This window comes from Zalophus californianus, chromosome 9, assembly GCF_009762305.2.
Source record: "Zalophus californianus isolate mZalCal1 chromosome 9, mZalCal1.pri.v2, whole genome shotgun sequence".
Lineage (NCBI taxonomy): Eukaryota > Metazoa > Chordata > Mammalia > Carnivora > Otariidae > Zalophus > Zalophus californianus.
In genome coordinates, this window is record NC_045603.1 from 134,839,831 (window position 1) to 134,866,696 (window position 26,866).

Sequence of the window (26,866 nt, forward strand, 5' to 3'; positions counted from 1 at the left end):
GTGAATTCTAGAATCAACATGTCATTTGTATTTCAGAGACTATAGGTGAGTCTCTGAAAACAAATGCTAGATCCATGGTTTTTACACCCATCTACCCCTACACCCACCACATATCCCACAGTCTAACTTCACCAAAGATGATTTATCCAAACAGTCATGGTAGGTTGGCAATTCTTCAACCTTAGCTCATGTCACAAAGAGTTTTCTATGACTGGAGTCAATAAGAACTTCTCTGTTAGAGAAAGCAAACATTTTCACCTTTGGCAGACTGCCAAGATGATGCTTTATTATAGAATTTATGAAGCTACAGTTTAGTAACTTGCAGGTTTTATTAAAATGAATCAAAAAGAAAGAAAAGCAAAGGATAACAATACAACCCCATATCCCAAAACTTTCTAGGTTTTTTAGTGCAAGAAATGCTGTATCACTGAAGCACTTGAGAATTATCATGAAATCCTAGCAAAAAATGTAATCACCTCAGAAGTGGTAATAAAAAAAGAGAAACAACCAGAGAGGCACACAGATTGTTTTTTTTTTTTTAAAGGATTTTTATACTATATTTAAAAAACCACAAAATAAAAAAGGGATCAATCAACATATATCTTAGAAGTCCTTCCAAGAGTCTCTGTACGCGGCAGCCACACAGGCCAGCTGACGTCTTTTCCTTCTCTGCTCAGCCTGCAGCTCATTTAAGGATTGGAGATGACTCGTGCTCTAGTTCTTAAAATCAGACTTGTTCCGCCAAATCCAAGACCCTGAACTTATCCAAATTGTAGAAACATGCTTTTACCACCCGTCCACCAAAATACCTCCCATTCAGATCAACAACGGCTAAAAGACAAACAGAAAGAGTATCAGTTAATACAGGTATCCTTTAAGGCATTACAAGAACATATTTTAACTGTAAGGATCAAGATCACAAATTCCACTTTTTTATTCTTTACATTTAGCTCTACCACTTACCTTTAATTGCTGATTCAACCCTCTCAAATTCTAAAAATATTCGTACTGCTTCATCATCAGGGGCACCAGGAATCTGGGAAAGAAACAGAAAGTGTCGTATGTGAAGTTATCAACTGAGATAGAGTTGAGTATGTTTTCTTCCTTAATTGATCTTTGTCACAGTAAGTATTGCAATGATCATCATATACAGACAAGTCAAATACTAAGGAAATAAGTACGATTTGTTTGTCATCAAAATTTGTTAATGTCTGGGGTTTTTTTTTTTTTTGAATGTCTGTTTATGAGAGGCACCATGTTAGGTGCAGACAACACAGAGCTAACTAAGCTGGGCAGTCTTTGACCCTGAAGAGGTCCTATGCCAGCCGACACCTAAACAAATCATTATGCAGTCAACAAACAGAACATGGAATAGAAGAGAAGCACTAGTGGGATCAGAAATTTAAGATGAAGAGATCTGTGTTCTAACTGCCTCTCACATTCACTGAAATTCCTGTTGGGCTTTTCAAGCCCTGCATTAACATGGCCCAGGTAAGCACAGCGCCGCGTTCCCCCCCGCCCCGCGTTCATTCCCAGCACACCCAACCATTCCACTCGGTAGCCCTCCTTAGTCTCCCAGAGGCTGTGACCCCATCAGGATACCTTTTCCTCCTATCCAAATCCTACCCATGCATTTCAAGTTCAGCCTACATCTGATATTGTTCACAAAGCTTGCTCTATTTTTAGTGATCGAACCCTTTTCTTGACTCCTGTATTTATAGTGAATACTACAGAGTCTAGCAACTGCACATTCCCTATTTTTACATGTGCTTGTTTTATTGTTTCTTCAACTTAAATATCACTGAGAGCGCAGACCACGTTTCCTGTCTCCCAAATGTATGTGGGAGGCACTAAATATACACTTGCCAAATGAAAGAAACCAAAGACATGTCCAATTAACTGAACTATTGAGCACATGACAGTGAGTCTTGAATCACCAAACTAAATGTCAATCATAAAATGAAACATTTTATTCCCCCACCAAATAAAATTTGAAGTCCTTCTTGTCTTTACGTTTAAAATTGTTATAACCAAGAGAAGTGTGACTAAGTAACATCTGTCACCTTTGGTGGTAAGAACACACTCACAGCACACTTATCTCTATTTGCAGAAAATGTTTGGTAATCTGTCAGTTACAACTTAGGTTACAAACATCAAAAGAAAACCCTCTTACTTCAAATATCACACATTTTCCAACTTTGCCATATTTTTCACACTCTTCCTTGGTTTCTGCTTCCAAGTCTTCATCTACCTCTCCTGCACCAACCATGTTCTATGAAAAAAAATGAAGAAGTTCAAGTATAATTTACAAATATACAAACGAGATGAGTAAGTAACTTTCTTTCATGATGGCAAATGTTCTCAATCCCAAACGACACAATGAAAATTTTCATCCTTATAGTACCCAAGAGTTGGTATTTCTTAACAAAATAAAAATATGTATTTATGGTTTTTAACATATTGAATTAAAGCAAATTATGACCTCACGGCACGTAACAGAGGACAGATGTACACTCTTATTCCATTTACTCATCTAATTGAAAAATAATTTTTTGAGCTTATGTTCTACTTCAAGTGTAAGTTGAAAAAAAGTGTCCTACACGGACAGATCCACAAGTTAAACATGGCTTGCTTTACTGCTCGAGGGAAAAATAAGTATTTCAGGTGTGAATAATGAGCCTAAGTGCATGAATGCATTGATGTTGTAAAGTTAACAGGTGAAATCAATAAATCTTTTGAGAAACACTAAACATAAAAACACAAACACACACATTAAGCTTCACAGAGTGTCACAAGAGCATCTATGTAAGCACCAAAATACCTAAACTAAGCTCAACTTGTACTGACGTCAAATATTTTAGAGCAGTTACTCACTGTGGTCTTAAATATTATATTTAGCAAAAAAACACTAGTGAAAAAGAATCTAAAACATCAATCTTAGATGGAGTCTATCCAGAAAGATCATTTGCAAAGAGAATTATTTTCCATTTTCTTTAACTGTTACCATTATCAGTAGTGTTAAAAGCATGCAAAGATAGCTCAGGGTGGACTGACACGCAAAACTCAAGGTAGGAAAACCCAGTTTCTTCATTTCTGCTTCTTACCCTTAGGAGGACCACTTTGGTAGGACACTTAAGTATTTCAGTTAATGGATTTGAATCTGACTTCTTGGATGCATCTGTAGCAAAACATTTAAACGTAGGCGTGTTAGAACACCGAGTCCAAGTTACAACGACTAATTTAATTTCCACAGTACTTCCCACTATTTATGTCCTTAGAGTCATCTATAAGCATTTATGCAATCTGTCTCTGAGCAAAAATGTAGCCTTATCTGTGATGAAAATATCTGCTCTGCTTTGGTATAGGTTTTTACCATGATTCCTACAAGTTTTTAGCTTCCCTAATTACCTGCGATTTTTGCTTCGTTCACCTCCTCAGTTCACACAGTTGACAGAGCACAGACCACAAACCTTATAGGTCAGAGTACTGGCACATGCAGTGTGGCCAAAGGTCACTAGCCTAACGTAATAAGCAGTGAATTCGCCAGCCACTGGCTGACTGACTAACTTCACATACCCCCCCCAAATCAGGGCGACTGCTGATTTGGGGTTTTGGCCTGTCAGCCTGACCAGCTGCTTCCTCAAGCTACGTGTTGACAGGGCTGCCAGCAAAGTTTTCTTCTTTCTTTAGGAAAGGGAGCTAAACTAAGATATTCAAAATAAACTCAATTCTGCTTAAAATGTGAAGCTATGTTTGTCTCATTCCAATACGCCCTCAGCACAGAAAAGAATAATCACATGAAAATAAAACACTAAGCAGGCAACATCTATCAAACAGACTGAAATAACATTAGATCTCACAGAGCAATCAATCTGTAAGAAAATGAGAAATCACTCTTAAAATGAAAGGGCAGGAAAAAGAAAAAAGTAAAGAACTCTTACAGGATGGAAATACACAGACACGATCATGGACACACTATACGTGGCTCTGTCTTTCGTGCTCTAAAAACCTAGCTATGACTTCACCAATTTAACAAGGTCTTTGCCTAGGAGAAATGGGCATGAAATCACTTCTCTGAGTGCTGTTTATTTTCTGCCAGTCTCTCGTCTTTTCTCCCATGAACCTTCCTATCTCTAGATCCGTTCTAAACAAATAGATGCGCCTCTGGAGTCTCTGTGTCCACAACACAGAACTGGAATGCATCATAATTCCAAGTTCTTGTTCTGCTGCAGAGAGGGCCGATCCTCTCACGCTGGACCACACCTCCCCCCTGCTCCCACCCTGGAAGGTCCGCTTGTGGAGGAGACCCACCTTTCTCTGTGGCATCACCCACAATGATCTTGCCTCCTCGCTTGCTTGTCTTCTCCACGGACAGTGCTGTGCTCAGGCCCTGCTCGTGCTTCCCCAGACCCTGGCCTTCCCGGAAGCCGTACTTCTGCATGATTTTATGTGCTACTGTGCCACTGGAAGGAAGGAAAAGAGAAGGAGCTCTTGGACTTGAAGTCCCCAGCTACAGCATAAGCCAATTTTATATCACAGCAATCGCCTTCTAAAAAGAGAAGTGTAAATCCCACATGGGCTTCGATGTGGTCACATATAATACCAACAGGCCATTCGCTAGAAGCTGTGGGGATGTTCAGGATGAAAAAAATGGAAAAAGCTAGTGCTGAAATCCCGGACATCCCGAGATTATCTCTGAGGCAAGGGAAATATCCGTTTCCTACAAAATTCTCCCAGTACCCCTGTTAGAAAACACTAGAAGTCTTGTGTGCACCGCTATACAGTTTACGACCGGGGTTCATTTCTGAGTGTGCCTGCCAAACGGCAAGCATACATTTCACGTTATGAAGAGAACCACATTTTTCTAAATAGTACAGGAGAGCTTCCGATGACAGTCTTTATAAACGAAAGAACTCTTAGAGACCATCCATTTAACGGGAAAATCTTCCGAGGCCCAGATTAGCTGACCAGCTTAAGGCTGACTAGGAGCAAAGCAAGACACCCAACTCAGAAATTCTTTCATAGGTGCTAATGGTCAAGTCAAACTGGAACCTCCAACTCTTGATTCCTAGCCCATAGCTCTTTCCTTAGTACTTAGCGTTCAAACTGCACTTGGAGGTGCCTCACGGGTCTCTAGGGGGGCCCCCCAGCGACCACTGCTATTTAGGGCTTGAATCACAAAACGCTGCTTCAAGTAACAGTGCCAACTACATCATTTTCCGTATGTAATTTCCTTACAAATTCCATTTGAACAAATCGACCTAGAGCAGAAAGGCCTGAAGATGGCTGAGCTACGCCACCCTCTACCTTCCTGGGGTATACGGTGAACATTTAATCCCTGTTCAAAAGGGAATTCAGCAGAACAAAAACCAGCTTCATGTCTGTCCACACTCCAGCACACAGTCTAGGGCAAGAGCGGACATGTTCTCTATCTATGCTGCTTGTGTGGTTTCTGGCACCAGAAAGGAGACTACTATGACCGAGGAGCTACATTTTAAATTGTATTCATCTTCAAGGAATTTACTAGCCAGCAATTACACCACAGAAAGCCGCACAGGTCAAGGAGAGGGATACCAACAAGGCCAGACACTGAACACCCTCTTGCAGGGCTGAAGCCCAGCCATGTGCTCCCACAAGGCTTCTCAGAATCAAAGCACATGCGCACAGGGGAGGGCAGAGCAGGGTCACAGGCAGAGTGTAGGCCTAGTGTAATGTCGCCCCACGGGATAGCTCCTCATAGGAGGAGACACACAGTCAACGCCGTAAAACATTCTTTAAACCAAAATGCAGGCTGAACCCAGTGGGGGTCAAAAAAAAAAAAAAACAGAAACAAAAACAAAAAACCACACAAATCCACAAGCCCCACCTGAAAGTCAACATTAAAACTGAATTTTATATGCTGGCAAACAAATTTCTAATTGGGAGTCAGAATGACTACGTGTTTTAAAGCCCAAGTGCAGAACCATGACCTTAAAGCAAATGGCTCATTTTATCAAGAAAAAAATGTCATTCACCCTTTGGACGTAGCCTTTGTCAGCTCTAATTCACATGAACTATTTTGTTTGCAAATGTTATGAAAATCAATGTAAATAATTATCAGAAACTGTTCCTACCTATAGACTATAACGTTCAGTATCTAAATCATTCAAAACTTACATCAGAAGGCTTTCTGTTTGGTAGAAAACCTAGCAGTGTCAGGCTGGAACGCCCTCCACATGACTCAAGCACTGATTCTTAAGAAGGACGCTTTGTAACTGAACACACCAAGTGTCTCCCCCATAAACCCGAGAGTGCCCTCATTCCCCAACAAAAGCTGCATCGACTGACAAGGCCGGCCACACTTCACACCGAGTCTCGTCCTTCTTACACTTGCTGAGATGAGAGCACTCAGAACCATTACCCCATGTTGGCAAGGAAGGAGTTGCCAGGTCCAGTCGGAGATCTGGGTCTGTCTTGTTCCTCATATACTGGGGGAGGGATAGCAGCTTTGGAAGACTGAGAGCGAGGTCTTGAATCCTCTTCGTAAGGGAAATCTCTGGGTACTATTGGATAAAAATAAAACAGGTTTACCAAAGTACTACAAAAGAATTCTGAACTATATTTACGCAGATCAGCTGCCTACAAGGAGTAAGAAAAAAAACAATCTTACAGCCACTACATGACGTTTTTAAAAATCAGAGGTAGAATGCTATTTTCCTGATTCCTGCTTTGCTACTCCTGTTTTTATCTCCTCGAATGTCTTTTTTTACATCTTACTGAAATGTTATTTACCCTTTAAAGTGCTCTTAAATGACAATCTGTGTCTAAAACTTTAAGACGTTCTCTATGTTCCAAGTAGGTCCAACTAACTCTCTTTTGATGCCCACAGCACTTTGTGTACCTGTCTTAAGATTCTAATCTTACTACCTCGTTAGCCTAGCAAACAATAAAGGTCTCTGAGATTAGGGACCATGTACCAGACCAGTGAACAGGGAAGCTTTTAAAAGATCTAGATGCTTGGGCCCCACTCCCAGAGACTTCTTTCAGGTGGGGCTTATGGTGTGTCAGGTGTTTTCACATAAAAGATATTTCACAATATCTTTTGAATTATCTTCTTTAAAAAGATCACATAAAATGGGCAACAGGTTATCAAAAAGCACTAGGATGATTATATTTTCTTAGAACAATTTAGGTGTGGTCCAACGCAGCAGATACAAAAATGATCTAGATGCTGCAACAAAGTCCAATTCCAACCCAAATATTCTAGAATAGACCACTGGGAGAAGAAACAGTGGGTGAGCATGTTTTGGCAATCTAAGTAAAGATACACGACGTGTGTAAGGAAATAGAAACGAATTGCAGAAAAATCTAATTAAGGAAGGCACCGCCACCTTGTGGAAGGTCATGAATTTAACAGCTTCTAAACCACAGAGTATGAAAACTGTAAACTGAGCGACATTTGTTCCAACCTAACTCCAACTATGAAATGTTAGAGAAAATAAAACAAATTACTGAAAAGAAAAGAAAAGCATATCGCTGTATAAAATCCAAGCCTCAGCCTGGCGTGAAAACTTCTAAAGCACAGGAGTGAAGGGTGGTCTCCCACTTGGCCTCAGTGGGGGAGCAAGAGGCTGGGTTTTCGGGCCATGACGCTTTACATTCAGCACCGCTGGCTGACTCAAGCCAAGACTTCCCCTGCCTGGGCCCAAGATGTGGGTCAGAAGAAAAAAGGACAAGAAACAGATACGTACACTCTTTGTCTTTCTCTACAAGAGAAGTGGGTGGCGCGATGGCAGCTCCGCCCATACCTGCAAGACAGGAATGAAGGCGCCGTTAGCGGAGAGGACACCCGGCGCCCCGTGCCCTGTGCTGTACTGTGCCCCTTCGCCCAGGGAGGGGGCAGGAAAATACCCGCCACCTCATCCTTCCTGCTAACACTTAGGAATGCATCTCTGAGTCTAGGATTAAAAACACAGAAAATGGGCAAAACAGAGGCAGACAAAATTATCTTTTTCATAGCAGGCAGTCAAGAGCCCCAGAATGCAGTTAATGAGCAAACTGCAAGGTGAAAGGACACAGCCCAGAGAGTGAGCAGTTACTTAGGAGGCAGTAATAGAACTCTCCTGAGAGTCTGTTGCCTGTGAGGAGTTTTCATACGTGTTATCTCGTTCAGGTTCAATAAACCTCAGAAGGAGGTCTTACTGCTTCCATCTTTCAGAAGAGAAGAGGATCAGAGGAGTCAACGGGCAGCGACAGGATAAAACCCAGCTGCCCACGGCACCATCGCTCGCGCCCACGATCCGCACACTCCTTTCCAGGGTGTAACCCCTGGACCTAAACGCCTATCTGGAAATGTGGGTACTTCTGGCCCCTGTGCTGCCGCCATTCCTGCTCCTGTTTCCTGGGCCATGACGACACAACCAACCAAAACAGACCCCACTTGCTACCCAGCAACCCGAGGGAGAACACACATGGAGGACATAAAGAATTTTTCATTAGACACAAGCCCTAACATATGTATTACAGCTTGATTGCCAATGAAACGATCAAAACAAAAAAATGTAAATTAAAAAAAAACACACACACAAATGGATTACAGACCATGTTGCACCAGCATACATAAGGTTTCACAAAAGCAACTCCTCTAAAGCCGGTGTACGTGCATCACGATGAACACGGCCAGACTAAACATACTTACGGAGACATACGAACCTGAATAAAATTTATATTTCTCCTGAAATACCTATTATCGTTCCTTTTTTTAAACCTGGTCACTAAGACCTAGGTGATTACTGACTGATTCTGAAAAAAATCAGCTGAGTTTAGTATAAAGAATTCAGGTGATTACTGGAAATCTGCTACTAATCTGGTTAAAATATGAACATCGATCTGTTAACAGCAGCATGCAGAATGGATATAATGCCATTGTTTTCCTAATACTAGATTGTATGGCTCTTGTTAACGTTAAAAAAAAAAACGTCCTCAATATAAAAGCACAGCTCCTTATCCAAAGGGCAGCCAATCTGTAAGCTGGAAAGGTAAGACAAATATTCAACCTATACACTGGATTCTAAAACAAGTCAATTAACATTTGTTAAGTAGTAAGATAAAGGATATGGGATGTTTAACATAATGCCTGACATACAGAGCACACGCAAGTGTTAACTCTCCTCTCCGTTAGAAAGACAACGTAGCACCTGACAGTGCTCAGCACGTTTTTTTTTTTTTTAAATTGAGGTATAACTGACATATGACATATTTGTTTCAGGTGTACAACATAGTGATATGCTATTTGTGTATACTGTGATCACCACAGTTAAGTCTAGTTAACATCTATCATACAGTCATAAATTTTTCTTATAATGAGGACTTTGAAGATCTACTCTCTTAACTCTAAAATATGCAATATAGTTTTATCAACTACAACTATGTTGTACGCTACATCCTGATTTATTTTTTAACTGAAGTTTTGTACCTTTTCATCCCCTTTACCCATTTTGCCCACCTCCCACCCCCATCTCTAGCAACTGCCAATCTGTTCTCTCTGTATCTGTGAACTTGGTTTTTTGTTGTTGCCTATATTAAGTATCCTATAAATACATTTATTTCATATCTGCACTGAAAGATTAAGAGTTCTAAATTACTATAGACTTGTTCCTTTCCAACTCAATTAGTATTTTAAATTTTAAATTAAACCCTAAAGCAGCTTTGGCTGTACACTGGGGAAGACCAGGCTTGCCAAACTGCTAGTCATACAACTGAGTTCATGTATGTGGAAATATACTGCAGCTTTTTTTTTTTTTTAAAGATTTTACTTATTTATTTGACAGAGAGAGACACAGCGAGAGAGGCAACACAAGCAGGGGGGAGTGGGAGAGGGAGAAACAGGCTTCCCGCCGAGCAGGGGGCCCGATGCAGGGCTCGATCCCAGGACCCTGGGACCATGACCTGAGCCGAAGGCAGATGCTTAACAACTGAGCCACCCAGGCAACCCCTATACTGCAGCTTTATGGTAACATTATTCTTAGGTCTCATGTTAAAGATGACAATATAGGTTTTTTGGGCATATGAAGATCTTGGATAAGCTGGACAGTGGACCTGTATCCATAAAGCACTTATTCCCTCTGTGCCTCAGATCTCTCACCTTTAAAATGGGGATAATCATAGCTCCTACTTTGAGTTGTGTGATGTAAAGTAGATAATCTATGAAAGTGCTTATTAGAACAGTAGCTGGTATCTAGTAGACAAGTAGAAGATTTAAATTTCTCACTTAAATAAATCTCAACCTGTCAACCAAACTGGTCAACTAAGCCAAGGAAATCCCAGCAATTAAAACACAATGAAGCTAATGTAAGAAGCATTCCATTCTCTCAAGAATGAACACTACTTAGCTATCTAGAGATCACGAAGAAGCCAGCTCTAACACAAGTACAATTCTGCTTGTGAAATTTTAGAGATGAAGGGGCCTTATGAAGTACCTGGCTCAAATTCTTGTCTCCCTGCTCTCCACTGACCCTGAAAGAAACCAATGTCCAGGGAAACTAAGGGATTTCCTCAAATTCATGCATGTTAGTGGGCAAACACTGTGGAAACGAGTGCCTTGACTCTCTGGTCAGTGCTGAACAGATACGCAGCTGGCTACAGGGAAGAGGGTGCTGGTCAATGTGCTGGTCCTGTGGGTAAGGAAACTGTGGTAGTAGGTATTTAAGGTATCCCCGAGGTCTCCAAGCAACACATGTGAGAAAGTGATCGCGAAGCTCACAGGAGAATACGCGTGAAAACAGGATATACGTTAAAACTGTTACGCAAACATGGACTGCTGGGATTCCAGAGAGAAAATTACCCAAATCAACATCGACTGAACTATTTATCAAGGTGAACATGAAAAGCAAACAGGAGAATGTCACCGTGTTTGAAATGTGACATTTATGTTTCACGCCTTACTTCTTTTCCGCCTCTCTCGCTCGTAATCTTCATCTTCATCAGAATCTGGATCTGGTCTCCTCGAAAACCCACTAGCTTCATGTCTGTCCTTACGCCTCCTGTGATAACAGAGGAAGCAAATATTCATTACAGATGAACCAATTTAGAGATGTGAACCCAAGGATGTCACCTTGACTTGCTCTTGGCTAGAAAATATTCAAACCCTCTCTTTCCCACTAAACTATTAATTGGCAGGTGGGAGGGTGGGAGGGGGGCACATGGGCAAATAACTGGTTGAAGACTAAAGTAGCAAAATTAAGTGAGAAAAATCCAAAAGATAAACTGAACAAATTTAACAGGCACATGAATATAAGTAGCAAGAAAAAAGTTTCCTTGATGTTTACCTTTTTTCAATTTTAAAGCATATCAACATAGATAATACTTTAATAATTGAGTCTCTAGAATGTGCTCTCACTTCATGAAAATGATTCAATAAATAATGAGAAGTTATATAATATTTTATATAACTATTGAATAATTAACATTCAGTATTTTCAAAATAAGAAATACAAATAAATTCTTTTCACCCATACCTTTAAAAAATATAAATAAAAGATGTATATAAGCTTTTCAAAATTCCATCTGGCTCAAAATTAGTTAAACATTGTAAGTATTTTATTTTTTAAACTAAGCTCTACTGCCCAACATGGGGCTTGAACTCACAACCCTGCGACCAAGAGCCAGACAGGCACCCGTAACATTTTAAGTATTTTAAATAGTTACGATTCTAGAAGAATAGGAAAAAAACCAATTATTCAACTTCAGATTTTTAGGTTACTTCTCTAACAACTCATCCAAAATGTAGACTTCAAGTTTTCTGCATCTAGACATGAAATCTGTTCCTAGCATTTGTTTTCATGCTGGAACTTAACCACAGGCACACCTCTCGGAGATACTGCTGATTTGGTGCCAGACCACCACAGTAAAGCAAATATTGCAATAAAGAGAATCAAATGGAGTTTTCGGTTTCCCAGTGCATAGAAAAGATATGTCTACACTACACTGTAGTCTATTAAGTATGTAATAATAGCACTATGCCTTAAAAAAACCCAATGTATATACCTTAAAAATACTGCTAAAAAATGCTAACCATCCTCTGAGCTTTCAGCAAGTCATAATCACTGATGATAAATCACCAAAACAAATAATGAAAAAGTTTGAAATACTGGGAGAATTACCAAGTAATACAGAGACATGAGGAGAGCAAATGCTGTTAGAAAAACGGCACTGAGGAACACCTGGGTGGCTCAGTCGGTACAGCATCCAACTCTTGCTTTCAGTTCAGGTTGTGATCTCAGGGTCGTGAGATGGAGCCCTGTGTCAGGCTACACACTCAACATGGACTCTGCTTGAGGATCCTCCCCCTCTGCCCCTCCTCCCGCTTGCGCACGCACTCTCCCTCTCAAATAATCTTAAAAAAAAAAAAAAGAAGAAATGGTGCTGATAGACTTGCTCCATACAGAGCTGCCATGAACTTTGTTTTTAAAGATTTATTTATTTATTTGCGGGGGAGGAGGGAGAGAGAGAGAGAGAGACTCTCAAGCAGACTCCACGCTGGGTATGGACCTGAGGCAGGGTGAGATCATGACCTGAGCATAAAGCAAGAGTCGGATGTTCAACCAACTGAGCCACGCAGGCACCCCACCACAAACTTTTAGTTTGTAAAAAATACTGCATCTGCAAAGCACAATAAAATGAGGTATGCCTGTACAAAATCTTAAAAACAGATTGATTCCTTCTGATGACTGCTTAATCAACCATGAAAACTAACTTCAGCCTTACAGACAGCACCAAGGTTCATTCATTAGTATCACAATGACTATTCCAAATGTAAAATAGCCTCGAATCCAAACAGAGCCTTACTTTTCTCTCTCTTCTATTTCTTTTTGTCTTTCCAGCTCCCGCTGTCTCTGTCGTTCCTCTCTTTGGCGCTTCACTACTTTCTCATAATCATTAGGAAACATGGGATCATATTCATCAGCTAATGGAATCAAAACTTCTCCTGCAGAAAATCCACTGGGAACAGGATCCTGAGGAAGGTAAAAATGCCAAACTATGTATCATCCTCATGTTTTAGAATTGTATTCGTAGAATTAAGGTCAAAGAATATGAGCATTAGAAGGGGCTCTGCAGACCATCTATCTGCCTCCTTTGTTTTATAGGCAAGGAAACAGAAGCCTAGGGAGGGTTACTGACCTGACATGGCCACACACTATGTAGCTATGGAGCAGCTGAACCAAGATTCACCTCTCAGTTCAGTATTAATTCATAAATACCCTAGGGCATCTTCCTGGAATTCCTAAACAAGCTGCGACCACCTAAAATTTCAAGCAATAAATTTGACTATTCATAATAAACAGTGAATACCTCTGTTTTAATATGTCTCTATGAAAACTTAAAAATAAACAATCCATGAATAACAATCATTCTTGTGGTCATTTAACAGACTAATTTTGGATTCTGCTTACATGGAAACATGATATATTAAGACTTCACAATAAAGGCAGAAAGCATCCTCTCAGGCTGTTTGAAACCCTCTGGAATACACATCCCTTTCCAGGAAGGTTGCATTTCAGGAACCAAGTCTGGCACAGGTGGTTGTAAACTCCCTTCACACCATCATTAGTTCTTTTAAGGTCCACTAAGATCAGATCAGGTTCAGATAACATTTTGCATTTTTCTGTACATTTAGAAACTGGGCTACTCTTTGAGAGAAAAGAGGCAGCCTTAAAGAACTCAGAAAAACAAAGAGCAGAGACACAGCACAGCTGACCTGAAAATGGGGACCTAAACCTCCACACTTTCTTGTTAGTTTTCTTAGCATAACTCCCCCTTAGTATCTATACGAATGAGATGCCTTAGCTGGTCTCCACAGCTACCCCCAGCATGCACAGTTTGGGACCAGAGTCTCAGAGGGCCTGCTCTGCACCACCTCAAGAAGGACACTGTCCATACGAGCAAAGGCAGGACAGTTGTTTGTCGAATGTATTGTGTATCTGAACACAAGACTGACGTGATACAGAGAGCTTACGTTCAATGTCAATGGATCTAAATCCCACAATTCCTGCATTACACCGTTCCGTCTCATGTTCTGCATTGTAAAAACAAACATTTCAATGCTTCTTTAGAACTGAAAATCAGGAAATATGATGTCCAATGAATATAAGAAATTAGAAAGCTATAATCAGCTCCCAGGCCTGAACAGTGGAAAGTTTATACAAATCTATTTAAGGAAAGGTTCCCAAAGGGTAGTTATGAATTTGTATTCATATAAAAGACTTTTTAAAAACACAAAGGCACATGAACAAGATTTCCTTTCAGTTATTATTAAGACAGGAGAGAAACTAACAATCAGCTACTCAATTTACATAATACTATCACCACAGAGTTTCTGACAGAACCAACTGTCAATATCAAGGTTAATTCTTTGTCATTTCAAAATCTGAAAGTAAACAACTTTTACCACATAAACCCTGCTGAGTGGAACAATGAGCCATCATCTGTAAATGCTATAAAGAGTAAAGCAATCTGTTCAATTTTAAAAAATTAAAATGTTAATACCCCAATGCTGGGGAGGGTGGGTAAAACTAAAACACTTATACATTGTGGGGATATTGTAGAGTCAAGACACAGTAACAGAAGACAGTGAACCAGTTTTTGATTAGATGTGGTCAGGGAAAATTAGGTAGATAATCTGTGGGGAAAGAATGTTAAATGATGAAGAATCCCCCAGAAACATCTCCACTGGGAGATGCCTTTCCTCCTTGACAGACCATCAGCCCGCAGGACCAACGGCAGTTCTTCTGGCCAAGAAATCTCAGAATAAAGGCAAGTGAGGGGAGCAGATTCCAACCCAGAACAGTTTTGACTGAAACTAAACAAAGAAGGGAGGGGGCATGCAGTTGGGACTGTGTCTCAGATTGATTTGGGTTCTTTCTGATAGGGGTGGGGGTGGGGGATGGGAAGAGGATCTTGCTAGAAACAGCAATAATAGCCTATTCTATTTATTAACCTTTTGGTCATTTTTCATCAAGCAATTTGTGTGCACGGTGCTGCTTAAACTCTTGCAGTCATATTACTTGACTGCCATCTGTAGAAGAAGGAACGTCACCTGAAGAATGGGTGTGATTTTAACCACAGTTTACGATGAGTTCATTTACCCCTCATTTTGTACCGTCTGAACTATGATTCTTAGTCTTCCTTGTCCAGCTCCTCCTCATCCTCACTAGGCCATTTACACAGCTGACCATGTCTCTTTGTTTTTAAGATGATGTAAAATCGCTGAGGTAATAAAGGTTAGGCTGGTAGAATTTAAACCTTTTCTCTACTTTCATCCACAATAAGACAATAAGCACTAATGTTCCTTATGACAGAAGTAATTAGAAACAACCCATACAACCAGCTGTAAGTGAACTAAATAAATTACAGTACACCCATTTGAGGAAGTACAGTGAACCCATTAAAATGATCATACAGTCCTGACTTTCTAACACAGACGGTGTGTTCTCACAGCACATAAAGTGAGAAAAGCAAGTTAGAGAACAGAAGATAGAGGAGGCAGAGATGGAAAGATATTCCAAAAATATAAAGTTTTTAACTTCTAGACAGTAGGACTGAAGTCCTACTGTTTTCCTTTCTGCATCTCTCCAGTTTCTGATTTTTCTACAATGCACTATTTTATTTTCAATACTAATTTTTACAATTCAGTTGAAAAGGACACTGCTAGCCTACAGTGACCCACTGAGGGGACCTTGCTCTGAGGACACGTGCATGAAACAGGAGAGCCCGTCAGGCGGGGCTGGGGCTCACCTTCAGGCCAGCTGCGACGTGCGGGGGGGTGTCCACGATCTGCCGGTCGTCTGAAGAGCCGCCTCGCTTTAGGTCGATTACTGGGGCAAGTACTGTACTCTGTTTTGTTCTCTGGCTCTAAAATCATGGAAAAAACAAAAGAAGGACACTGAAGCTTCAAATTAAAACTCATACTGTTTATAACAAAGCTTCGTGGTCTCTGTAACAAACCTTTCAGATAGGAGAAAAACAATCTTAAAACAACAGCTTTCTAATTATTATCATTACCATATACCGGTTTCTGTAGTCTTTTCTTAACACAAATTTCCTCTATTTTTATAAAAGGTTTAAAGTAAGCTTGGTCTCTTTTATGTAAATTTGCATATAAAATAGTAAACGAGAAAAGCTCTAACACTGGTTTTCCCTCTGAGCACAGGAGGGCAAATCTGTAACAGCACAACACACTTGGATTAGTGGGAGTCTTTCACCAAGGAATAAGGTATGTTTTTATATCCTGAGCAAAAGATACTTGTGGATTAGGAGTTTTTCCCTCCCAGGAGAATCTAAACTCCTACCTCTTTTATTTTGACCCCAAAGAAAAACTTTAAACAGAGAACAGTACTCATTCACGAACCAGCCACCACTGTTCCCATGTTATCACATTTTCTTACCATACACTGTATTTTGCACTGAACCATCCAAAAGGAAGTTGGGAGACTCATGACACTTTCCCTTAACTTCCTAAAATTACGGACATTCTCTTACATAAGTGCAGTACTATTACCACACCTAATAAAATAAAAAAAATCCCGTTATCATTTCCTATCCAAGTCACACTCAGATTTCTAAACTGTCCCCTAAAATGCTTAAATAGCTGATTTATTTTGAACAGAATCATACCAAAGTCCCACAACGTGTTTGATTGTTAAAGCTCTCATTTTAGAAGAGATTCCTTTCCCTGCTGTCGTCAAAATCATCATCACCAGAGCCACGTCTTTGTCTCCTTCTCCTTTTCCCGACACTTGTAAAACGCTGCACGTTCTAGACCCGTCTGGTAACTTCCTGGCGGTCTAGTTTCAGTTATTCCTCTATGCCCTGTAATTTCTGAAAACTGAGTGCCTCCCAGGTGCAGTGCTGTGCTCCGTTTGGCATCACCACTGCGGCACTCAGGGGCAGGCTGTCTGGCAGCAAGGCGAACGTCAGATGGGCAGGCCAGTGACCATCTGGTCTTGTGGTTACAAAGGTTTAATTCCCCCTTTGCAATTTAAAGTGTTATACGTTTTCATTGTTAGTACTACAAAAGGCTCAAAATAAACCCACCATCCCTCTTGAATTTAACAGTGCTTATAATGTTAAGGAAACAAATTTAATCCAATCATTAAATATACAAGCCACTAAGTGAATACCAAAGTTGAGAGGACAATGGGGAAGATTATCAGAATCATATATTTTTCTATTATTCCACAGATAAGACCACAGCTCCATCTTTCAGCTGTAGGTAAAGTTTTCTCTACCAAACACTTTTACAGGTTTGGTTAGGCCGACCTAGAACTGAGTAATTAATTAGTCAGTTAAACCTAAGAAAATCAATGCAATGTACCTTCACGTCCCTTCAAGAAAAACAAAATACTAACTTCACACAGCAATCTCAAAAAGGTATTAGAAAGTTAGCAGAAATGATTTCACAGGCCACTTTTTATTCTGACCTATCCTCTAAAAACCCATCTGAAACCTCAAGAGATGTCCTAGTAGCTGAAATTATTGTACTGAAGAAGTGAAAACCTGATAAACGTAAATTAAACAGACTGAAGCAGATACTAAAGAGGATGTCCAAGAGTCTACAGACTTCATAAAAAAAGCCTATTTCCTTGCTTATCAGCATCTCACGCTTTTTCATGTGAGTAAAGTAATAGTACAGAAAAATCAGTACGTGATGAATAAATTTCATTTAACTTTTTAATGTATTTTTTTCAAAGGATCTGTTTTCTCAATCGTATTTTATATAAGCTAGTTTTTAACAGACAGGTTATTAAATATGCACTGACTGGATAGAGAAAGCGATCCTGAAGTTATACCAGGCAGGAAGAAACAAATTAGGATTTTTAAAATTTGGCTGCAAGTAATCCACGAAGCTGACAATATTTATGCTGGTAACTGAAGAATCAGCCCAGTTTTTAATCTGTATATATCTAGTATATTTTGACTTCTGCTCTTCTGCTTTGTTATCTCCCATTGACCTAAGATCGTCCACTAATCACATCCACTTAAAGTCCAACTGAACTGATGTTATTAAGTGTGAGACTGCTCCTTACAGCCAGAGCCATTTTACAAAAGGGAATGTTAGGCCTTGAAGAATAATACATAAAATGGTACTGGTATGGGAATATAAAACCTTATTCCCAGATCTCGTGTGCAAAGTAAAAGTGACATGAAATTCAAAAAGATTTTAAAAACTAACCAATTTTTAAAAATTAAAAGGAAAAACAAGACTTGTTTTGCTAATCTTCCCTTCAAGTGGGGTGAAAGCTTGTTTTAAAACAACAAAATTCTCTTTAAAAATACTGGCATAAAAAAAATTTAAATCTCATCATGATGAATTTGAAAAAGACAAAAACCCTGATCAACAGAACTGACAAGACAAACTAAAATTTTCAGACACTGTTGTTTTACCTGTGGGTATACTAATCCTAAAAACCTTTTATAGCACTGAGCACTCACATGTAAGCACTTCAACAGAAGCACCAATTGAGGAGGTAGTACAGGAAAAGAAAAATAATTCCAACTTTAAAAAAATGTTTTTGATGTAAAATTCCAAACACAAAATGTAAAGAGAACAGATTCATGAATCAAATCTCTATGACCCAGCGTCACCAGCTTCCAACTCACGGGGAACTGTGTTCTGTGTGCCTCCTCACCTCCTCTGCCCCATAATGGATTATTTTAAAGCAAATCCCCTAAATTCAAACATTTTATCAGTAAATATTTCAATATATCTCTAAGGCAGGTTTTCTTAACTTGTTTCATTATTGCTTTCCCCTCAAGAAACTTTTTAATACATTCCCTGGCCCCCCCACCCCATAAAACTTTACCACAGATATACTACATATCTGTTTATGTACCTAACAGTATCTTGCACCACACATACAAAGAGCACAGTTTTCACCCAGGTAGGACAATATTTGCCCCATTTAGGGGGATATAGCCTCCACTGGGTTATACGCTCTAAAATATACGGGCCCTTAAAACAACAAGCAAACCAGATACCATTCTCATTCCTACAAGTATTTGACAGTAGCATTTTACATCAAATATTCAGTGGACAACTATGCCCTTAATGTCTTGTATGTTGTTCAATTTCAACAACGTCCCCGGTGCCCAACATGTATACAACAGGAACAAAACCAATTACTCCCAGACTACATATGCCCGACACATTCAGAACCAATCTGAGCCCTCACTAAGGCATACAAATTATTAATTCCTGCCGAGCCTCACTACTCCACGTGCTGCTTCTAAACCCCTACAACGAACAGCAGACTCCAGGCCCCAGCCCAGGAATATGGCTAACAAAGCAACATTCCAACCAAATCCTCGGCCAATCTCAGACATACTAAAAAGCCTGTAAACCAGCGTCACTGCTGGAAACGGACAGTCCTGCTTTTTCTTCCTTCTGATTCCCTGCAATAGTTCAATTCCCAGGACTCACCTTAACCTCCTTACTTCTCTCCACGCAGAGCCTCTCCCCCTATACATGCTTAACCCTACATACTGATAAACAGGCAGAAGAGCAAGCTGAAACCAAAGCGCTCGGACCCCTCACGCGGAGCCTGCTTTGTAGATTTCCACTTCCACACATGGGCTCACCTTACCTTGGCTTGTGTGAGAGCTGCCTTCTTGACCTGAAGCTGAGACTGCAGAAGTTTGAAGTTTTTGGACCAGCCTTCTGTTTTTGAATCACTGGTCTCTACTCCCAGGTCATCATACAGGGACATCTTTCCAATTTAATGCTGAAAGGCAAGGGGGATGGGGTTTAAAGAATACAAAACACAGGAAGGATTTCACATCTTTTCGTGTTAAAAGAACTCAGTATCATGGAATTTTAGAGGTGAAAGGTATTGGAAGAGATCACCTCGTCCAGGAAGCTTCAGCAACAGGAGCTAAGGTGCCCGATACTGCCAATCAGTGCCCTAACACATGACACTAGATCCGCATATTGGTTTACAAATAAACTTGCAGTATTAATTTTTCTACCTATAAGATCATGTGGCCAAGTAATTCATGAATGAAATCATTCTGTGCTATTGCATATAATGATTATAATTACATATTGTCAATTATATGTATCCAATTTTTCTTTTAAAGATTTTATTTCTTTGACAGAGACAGAGAAAGAGAGAGACAGAGAGGGAACACAAGCAGGGGGAGTGGGAGAGGTAGAAGCAGGCTCCCCACCAAGCAGGGAGCCCAATGCGGGGCTCCATTCCACGACCTTGGGATCATGACCTGAGCCGAGGGCAGACACTTAATGACTGAACCACCCAGGCGCCCCTACATGTATCCAATTTTTTAAAAATTCTTTTTGTCTCAACAACAAAAAGTAGAAACTACAACAACCCCCTTAGTACCAGGTTGATTTAGCACTATTAGCTACCTTTTATAAAAGAAGAAATCTAAACATATGCCTAGAAATTAAAAAACAAAGCATATCATGGATGCTGTATTTTAATAAATTATGATTATTGAGAGCAGAGAGGCAGATCATAAACATCCTGACTTCTTCATATTCCATCAAGTTGAAATTTGTAATCTCTAATAACATCATTACAAAGATAATCAGTAATCTACATGTAAATGATCAATACATAATATCCTCGCAGAACAGAGAACACAAGACAACAACAGAAACAGCAAGAGTTCACACTTAGGAAGCCGTATCAAGCCAGGCTGGTAGTACATGCAGTATCTGCTGGAGAGCCTACTAGAGGCTACCATTAAAGCTCAGCCTGCTACAGAACTGGGACTTGAGGAGATAAATCTGCCCAAGGTCGTGGTGGGAAGACCCATTTCCAACCTAGTAATGGGAACAACACAACCCTTTACACTAAATCCCTACTGTCACCTTCTTATTTGCTTTTTAAGATTTTATTTATTTATATTAAGATTTTATTTATTTGAGAGAAAGAAAGAATGAGAGAGCGAGCACGAGAGGGAGGACGGTCAGAAGGAGAAGCAGGCTCCCAGCCCGATGTGGGACTCAGGCTCCCCTGAGCAGGGAGCCTGATGTGGACTCGATCTTGGGACTCCAGGATCATGACCTGAGTCCAAGGCAGTCGCTTAACCGACTCGGCCACCCAGGTGCCCCTAACTGTCACCTTTTTAAAAACTCAACATTCTGGGTGAGACCACAACAGAGACCCTTCCCAAAATTAAAAAAAAAAAAAAAAAATCAATCTCTTTCTCAAATGGAAAGAGGAAAAAAAAAATTGAAATCCCCAAATTGCAGAATATTTAGCATAGGTAGTTTCTGACTTATGGACACATTCCAAAAATATCTGTCAGTTCCCAGGTCCAGATAGCATTCTACCATAGGAACTGTGTTAAACAAATCCTGTTTCGCCTGTGTTGGTCTCTCAGGAAGAGAAGGTAATATAGACGAGAAGGAAAATATTTTAACCGCCCCCCCCCAACCCCCGGCTGTGTCTGACTCAGGGCAAAAACTTCTCTCTGGTATATGCTTACTTCTCCGCCCTTCTAGGTTTGGTATTCTAAGACCCCGCCACCACAACATCCTGGCTGACCCTGGTTCACTCTGTGTGGGGTGGGTACCACCCCACGTCCCCCCTCCCCCCCCCCGGAAGAGCTGGTCTGGGTCTGAGCAGGGGCAGTTCTCAGCCTGGCAGTCAGAGCCCCACGCAACTGTTGCTGCTTTTTCTGTTTCTTCTACCCTTAATATTCCAGCCCTCAGATTACCTAAAAGCTCTCAGGTTTGATTTCTAAATGAAAGGCCCCCAAGGCAGTACAGACACAGGGAAAATAAAGGAGAGCCCAGGGTAGTGGTGGCTGACTGCTCTAATGAATCACCTAAAAATCGAGGAATGCTCGCATGTTCTCCTCAGTAAGGCTTCTGTGACAACTCACCAGCTCAGCTGATAGCATGAACAAAGAATTTCCTAGACAGCATATCCAACAGGGAAATAAATGCCCACTGCCTGCAGTGCCAAAGTGAACATTTTATTCAGGAACTTGGCGGCCCATTGTCACATTAAGCTCAAGTCACTGAGGCAATAAAGAAACAGTAAGGAAAGCCCCTGGTGTCCACTTCAGAACCTGTTTTAATCCACACTATGGTAAACCCCACGAAAACCTAAATCCAGTTTGCTGAGTTCACTGCGCTCTCCCCAGACTAGGATTACGTCTGACCCAGAGCTGAACAGGAAGGTAGGCCAACTGCAAGGTTAATGCTCTATTTGCAAACCCCTCCCAAGCCATCTTTTCAGAGACTTCTGGCCAATGATGAGTGCCCAGAAGGAAGAGCAATGTACCAAAGAGCTTCAGAGGCTTTCATGCACCTTCCTCAGAGCCCACATGGGTATTCAAAACTAACCGTTCTTATCTAAATACCTATCCTTAAACTTTAAATTTCATGGAAGAACTCAGCAACAGCAAAGGAAAACAATGCTGAATGTCCAGCTTACTACCGAAAACGCCCATGCACCTCTCACCTAACCTAGTTTAACTGTACAGGCTCTCTTCATTCAACTAGTCACTAAACCAAAGCCTAGTTAAACTATGGGTTCATTTGTTTTTCTTCATTCTCATAAAGGCAAGGGAAGACTAACACATTCTGGGAAGTAAATATAAACAATGAAGCTTTCTAGGACATTATAAACAAATTTAATATTTATTTGCAAATTTGTTTGTAACCCAAACTCTACTTCTCCCAGTACCCTCTTCATAAGAAACTTAAGAACCTCACCAAAAATGGATTTACAAATACGTTGGTGCCAATGGAAATAGGCTAACCAAACACCCACTGAACTATGAAGGAAAAAGATTAGCTTATCCACCTGTGCATCTCCAATTTCTGGCACAGGGTAGGAATTTAATAAACAAACATTTGCTGAGATATTAATAATTAAGTCTGTGTAGCCACAGGAATCAGCAGAGACATGACACAATCCTGAGGTTCCACTAGAAAGTTAAAGACAGGCGAAAGGTTCTGGAGATAGATGGTACTAACGGTTATACAATGTGTATGTATTTACTGCCCTGTGGTCCCACGCACTTTAAAATGGTTCAAATCCCAGGTTGTGTGTTCTGTACATTTACCACACACAAACAGAAAATATTTAAAAGAGGGAGGGAGAAGCAGCACCTGAGGAACAGGCTGCTGTCTAATTAACACTAGTACATTTCCCTACCAGGAAGAGTAAACTTTCATGGAAATATTTTCCCAAATTTGGGGGTTAAAAGAAAGTCAAACAGTATAGAGGATCTCTTCCTCCACCAGAGTTCTTCTGTCCAAAAATCCAGTATTTAGCAAAGATTTCATGGCTGAATTAATGAGGTCCCCATGGGGGCCATACTTCCAATGATTCCATTTCCAAATCGAAGATGGTCTGTTGACAATTCCATTTGATTTGCCCCCTCTCCTAGTTTCGAAAATCACTACGCAGGCGGAATCTTACGTTCATTTAAACCACCGTTTCTGTTTCTCAAAACCTTTGAAAACACACTTCAAATATTAGAAACTGATGTCATTTCACCAGCATCTGCTGGTTTTCTGTGACACAGAGCTTATAGATCAGATCTGCCCATCACAGTAAATGAGGAAGAGCTTTCTTCACTTTTCTCGCTTGAACGGACGTTGAATTCACAGAACTGGATTAATCACAGCAATGACACAATCATTATCCATCCACACATGTATGGCCTGCTTTTAATTACTGTAATGCGACAGCACCAGTGAATTTACCCCAAGAGTCAGAATCTGGACAAAAGAACCACATTAAATCCCGATACCCACCCCCTCCCCATCCCATTCATGTGATTTCCCCAGCCCAGGGGTGGGCAGCACCCTGAATTCCACTCCCATTAATTCCTTACTATCCTCCTTTATATAACGTGATTTCCTCAAAAGGTGTGCACATTTTGATTTTAGCTGTTTGAAGCACTTCTAATATACCAGAGTCGATTCATTCATTCTCCCCACTGCAGTCACTGAAATGTAACAAGCATTGACAAGACTGCCATGAACTTAACCTAATTACTGCTGAGATGTTACTTAGATGACAGAACACATTTATTTCATGAAGTCTAGTGGCAGGTAATAAAAACTAGCGCTAACATCTGGATACACTTTAGGTCAGGGTCAAATACAAACACAGACATGTGGCTTTTAGAACTTTAAAATACCTGCTCTTTCTGTTTTTTATGGTAACACCAGACTTTGATCAACACATCTTTTATGTATGCGCCATTTTTGTTCTTAAGAAGAAACACAGTCAACACGGTCTGCCAGAAGAATGATGACTTGTTAAAATTCTAAGCTGGCAAAGTATTTTTTTTAAGCATGCAACTAGTAGAGAAAGAACATGGAACGAGTCTTCTCAGAAGCAGCCCACTTCTCTCATTTCTCAAGTGCATCTATGAAGCCTTCAGCGACTGCCACCCCCACATAAAACTCTCCATCCTCAACTTGTTTCCCCCGAACAAACTCAGAGCAACTTCTTCTATAGGTTACGGTGCCTCCTGGTTGACACGCTTGTCTCTTCCTCTGTTACAAGCCCCTTAAAGGTAAGGGCGGATTTTGTCTTCATCCAGCTGAACACCATGCTATGAACACTGTAAGCGCTTCATATTTTCTAAATGTTATCAAGTGCACCTACTTAAATCACATTATGAAACAATAAGATCTTCAGATCTGCTTTTAAGGACACAACTTATTGTAAATGGTATTTGACATAAGTGTGCTAAATTTTAAGTTGTACACCATCATAATGGGCAAAAAACCACCACCACCATACAACTAACAATGAGTCAAAGTCTGAGTTCTGAGCACCTAAAGAAGCAGCATGGTAAGAAACTTTTTTTAAAAATCACTAAATAGATACTCATGTATCCTAAAGCAAAAATGAAGCCTAAAGAACATGGAAAGTATATACAGACAGAAAGGAAGGAACTATGAGGGCGGTGCATGTTGATGTTCACAAAAAAATACAGGTAATAAGCAATAAAAGGCATCTGCCCCATGTAAAATTGACAACGACTTTTTAAAGAATGAAAACATTTTTTTTCCTGTATCTCCGCCGGTCACATCCCTTCTTAGGCGGGGTGTACTGTCACGAAGTCCAGAAAAGTCACCTGGAATGTGGGTGGATAACAAACGTCCTTCACTATTCACTGCTATGACAAGACTTGAGGGATTGCTAGCCCTGGATGTTCCCTGAAGGTAATTTAAAACAAACCAGGTAAAAAAGAAATCCATTCTGTACACTCACAGTTGGGAATACACCAACAATTCCCCTCAAATTCTTATTTTCCATAAAGGGCTATCTTTAGTTATTACAGAACTCCACCATCACAACAGCTTTCCACTGATAACACGTCTATCACACCTTGCTACATTCTTGTCTCACGAACCTACTCGTTCGAGGCTGTAGAGCAGGTAGCACGTCTCTTAATAAAATTCCAAACACATCCTCTGCTTACGTTACTAATGCCTTACCCCCCAATTCCTCAAATATCTCTATTACAGTAAAAATGGCGGTGGCCTTTATCCCCTAAACGTGTGGAAACTGAGGCGCATCCTTTAAAAACCCCACCTGTTGCCAGGAGACACAGTGCTCACCGGAGTATACGCAGAATTCTGCCCTTCTCCAGGACAGCTATTTTCCATCGCTGGCTTGGCTCCAGCACTAAGGACCTTCAGCGTCCCTCCTTTACTGCCTTCTCAAGAGCCTTCTCGAGCTCCCCCCGACCACCCGCCTCTCAAAACTACCCTACCTGCCGTTTCCAGAATGCACTATGGTGCTTCTCGTCTGCTACCTTTGCACTTCTTTCCTCAGCAGGGAGCCTCCCGCCGCCCGCCCCCGCACACCTAACACAACACCTCCCAGACTCAGTTAGAAGCATCACCCCCTCTGGGAAGCCTCTGGATCAACCCAGGGATGGGTAATTTTTAATGCCTGTTTCCCTAGAGACCAAACTCCCTGAGTAGGGACCCAATCTTACTTATTTATTCCGCGTCTGCTGCCCAGGACACACGGTCTGGGAGGGGAAACGCTCCGGGAACATGTTTGGTGACCGAGCATCAGCGCTACAACACCGCCCGCCAAGGACGGGGACCGAGGTGACGCCGGAGTTCTGCCTCCCATCACCTGTCTAGGGACCTGCGCCTTTCGGAGACGTCAACATCCGGAGTCCCCCGTCCCGCGGCCCGGGAAGGAAGTGACTTGCCTCCTCTCCGCTCCCCGGGCCCAGGAGGGGGGGCACAGGGGTGCTGGGCCACAGGTGACACAAACCTGGCTACCAGCGTCTAGGGACGGAGCAACTTTTTCAAAACAGGACCGACGGGGAGGGGAAAAGAAAAAACACCACAACGTGCCCGGGTCCAAGAGAGGAAACACACAGACGGGAAAGGGAAGAATAGGAAGAAGACAGGAAGAACTCGAGGGCCCGGTGACCCGAGGCAAATAAAGGAAGGCGGCGGCGGGCGCGAGGGGAAACACGGCGGGTCGCCCGCAGCCGGGGCCGCGGGCCCGCAGCCCGGGGGCCGAGGGCGTCGGCGGCTCGGGGGGGCCGGCCCGGGACCTCTCGCCCCCCTCGCGGCGCGGCCTAAAGCCGCGGCCTCGCGTCCAGCGCCGCCCGGGGAGGCGCTCCCGCCCCGGCTCCCCGCCAGGCCGCCCGTCCGGACGCCGCCTCGGGCGCCACTTACCCGGCCCCCCCGGCCGACTCTCCCCATGGGCCGCGGCGGCGCACCGGGGCCGAGGCGCCGCGGAGAGGGCGGGCTGGGCGTACTCAGCGTAAGCCCGCGACCGCAAGACCTGAACCGGCGCCAACCCCTACGCCCGAGTCCGCAGGGCGCGCGGCGGCGCGGGGTCAGGGGAGCGCGTGC

General features: G+C 41.6%; 1 protein-coding gene across 1 annotated transcript; it reads right to left on the reverse strand.

The window, feature by feature from the left end:
- Positions 1-237: 237 nt before the first annotated feature.
- RBM17 (RNA binding motif protein 17) lies at positions 238-26,845 on the reverse strand. The gene is made up of 12 exons (XM_027594110.2): positions 26,687-26,845; positions 19,620-19,757; positions 15,772-15,888; positions 12,826-12,992; positions 10,924-11,021; positions 7,731-7,787; positions 6,401-6,542; positions 4,312-4,463; positions 3,105-3,178; positions 2,174-2,272; positions 964-1,036; positions 238-831 (listed from the first exon to the last, which is right to left on the reverse strand). The coding sequence occupies exons 2-12, from the start codon at positions 19,740-19,742 to the stop codon at positions 728-730; spliced, it is 1,206 nt and encodes a 401-aa protein (XP_027449911.1). The 5' UTR covers positions 19,743-19,757; positions 26,687-26,845; the 3' UTR covers positions 238-727.
- Positions 26,846-26,866: the final 21 nt, after the last annotated feature.